General features: G+C 57.9%; 1 protein-coding gene across 1 annotated transcript; it reads right to left on the bottom strand.

The window, feature by feature from the left end:
• Window positions 1-1131: 1131 nt before the first annotated feature.
• LOC139276854 (E3 ubiquitin-protein ligase RNF182) lies at window positions 1132-1860 on the bottom strand. Its single transcript, XM_070894852.1, has one exon. The coding sequence runs from the start codon at window positions 1858-1860 to the stop codon at window positions 1132-1134; it is 729 nt and encodes a 242-aa protein (XP_070750953.1).
• Between the last annotated feature and the right edge of the window lie 676 nt (window positions 1861-2536).

Raw genomic sequence — 2536 nt, forward strand, 5'->3', positions numbered from 1 at the left:
GTGTGTGTATCTGTGTGCGTGTGTGCATGTGTGTATCTGTGTGCGTGTGTGCGTGTGTGTGTATATCTGTGTGCGTGTGTGTGTATCTGTGTGCGTGTGTGTGTATCTGTGTGCGTATGTGTGTGTATCTGTGTGCGTGTGTGCGTATCTGTGTGCGTGTGTGCGTATCTGTGTGCGTGTGTGCGTATCTGTGTGCGTGTGTGTGTATCTGTGTGCGTGTGTGTGTATCTGTGTGCGTGTGTGCGTGTGTGCGTATCTGTGTGCGTGTGTGTGTGTGTGTACTGGGTGAATGGGCTTCAGTGGGAGAGATAGAGTACTGGGGGGATGGGCTTCAGGGGGGGAGATAGGGTACTGGGGGATGGGCTTCAGTGGGAGAGATAGAGTACTGGGGGATGGGCTTCAGGGGGGGGAGATAGGGTACTGGGGGATGGGCTTCAGTGGGAGAGATAGGGTACTGGGGGATGGGCTTCAGTGGGAGAGATAGAGTACTGGGGGATGGGCTTCAGTGGGAGAGATAGAGTACTGGGGGGATGGGCTTCAGGGGGGAGAGATAGGGTACTGGGGGATGGGCTTCAGTGGGAGGGATAGAGTACTGGGGGATGGACTTCAGGGGGGGGAGATAGGGTACTGGGGGATGGGCTTCAGTGGGAGAGATAGGGTACTGGGGGATGGGCTTCAGTGGGAGGGATAGAGTACTGGGGGATGGGCTTCAGTGGGAGGGATAGAGTACTGGGGGGATGGGCTTCAGGCGGGGGGGAGATAGGGTACTGGGGGATGGGCTTCAGTGGGAGAGATAGGGTACTGGGGGATGGGCTTCAGTGGGAGAGATAGGGTACTGGGGGATGGGCTTCAGTGGGAGAGATAGGTTACTGGGGGGATGGGCTTCAGTGGGAGAGATAGGGTACTGGGGGGATGGGCTAAATGGTTTTTTCCTAAATCGTCATGATCCAGCTTAGATCTGATTGGAAAAGGTAACATCAGTTTGTGACCCTTCAGCTGAGAAGCCATGAGGTTTTGATGGAACTTTGGTTAAAATGTGTGTTTACACATAACTCCAGGCCTGTGCTGTATTGGGTGTGCACCTTAGTCACAGTGACAAGCTCTAGTCCATATCCCGCCCAATGGTTGACATTATCTGCTCAAACAGTCCAAAGTTTCATGGCACACACATTGACAAAATCCGTAAACTACACACAAGGCCAGACTGGAAGGGACGAGGCTGACAAAGACGATGCCGAGGGTGATGTTCTGAATCACCAACAGGTAGATGCCGAGAGGTACGGAGCTGAAGTAAAAGAGTCCCAGAATCCAGGTGAGGAAGCGGGGAAAGCCCCTCCAGAGACAGGGCCTGCATTTGTCTGTCGCCTGCGGACAGGACCCCGATGTCAGCGAGTCCAGGCTGGACGGTCGGTAGTAGCTGACGGTGGGTAAGGTGCTTGTGTTGTTGGTTGCCGAAGAATCTCTCTGGAGTTCCATTATAGTGATGACCAGACAGTTGGAGGAGTTGCTGGCCATCTCAGTCAGATTGGCCAAATTGGCAGGGGTCAACACCAGCTCAGCCGATGGCCGGTTCTTGGCCTTGTTTCGGTAGCTGAGGATAGCCATAATGTTGGGGTCATCCTGCAGTCGGCTGATCTCCTCCTGCTGCGCGCTGGTCTCCTGTCTGCAAAACGGACAGCTGATTACACGAGGAGAGCCGTCTTTTATCTTGGCAACTTTCTGCAGACACTTGGCGCAAACGCGGTGAAGGCAGTTCAGCACCTTGGGCTTCCTGCTGCGCGAGTCATAGCGATTGTAGCAGATCTTACACTCCAGCTCGTCCGACGTGTAGAGATGGGGCAGGCTGCTTCCTGGCTCCATCTCCTGGGGCTGGCTCCCCCTGACCCTGCGCTGGGCTCCTCCTGACCCCTGACCCTGCGCTGGGCTCCCCCTGACCCCTGACCCTGCGCTGGGCACAGGCTCCCCCTGACCCCTTGACCCGGTACTGGGCCAGGCTCCCCCTAACCCCGGGCTGGCTCCCCCTGACCCCCCCTGACCCCGGGCTGGTTCCCCCTGACCCCGGGCTGGCTCCCCCTAACCCCCCGACCCCCTGACCCAGGCTCCCCCTGACCCCGGGCTGGTTCCCCCTGACCCCGGGCTGGGGCACAGGCTCCACTTGACACCGGGCTGGCTCCCCCTGACCCCCTGACCCCCCAACCCCCTGACCCAGGCTCCCCCTGACCTCGGGCTGGTTCCCCCTGAACCCGGGCTGGGGCACAGGCTCCCCTTGACCCTGGGCTGGGGCACAGGCTCCCCCTGACCCCTGACCCCGCACTGAGCACAGGCTCCTCCTGACCCCCTGACCCCGGGCTGGGATACCGACACACAACCCTTCGCAACAAAGGAGAGTCGAGGGGACACTCTTCACCGTCAGCTGGAGGAACTTGATCCACAGGACATGGCCGACTCTCTCTGAAAATGACAACAGACTCCCTGCAAAAAATAGGATCAATTAGTTATTGTGACACTTTCCATGGTTACAGCCCTGTTCTCAATG

This window comes from Pristiophorus japonicus, chromosome 12 (assembly GCF_044704955.1).
Source record: "Pristiophorus japonicus isolate sPriJap1 chromosome 12, sPriJap1.hap1, whole genome shotgun sequence".
Taxonomy (NCBI): domain Eukaryota; kingdom Metazoa; phylum Chordata; class Chondrichthyes; family Pristiophoridae; genus Pristiophorus; species Pristiophorus japonicus.

Bases quoted from the DNA above. Each gene is read 5' to 3' on its own strand.
- LOC139276854 (XM_070894852.1), bottom strand. From the start codon at position 1,860: ATGGAGCCAGGAAGCAGCCTGCCCCATCTCTACACGTCGGACGAGCTG.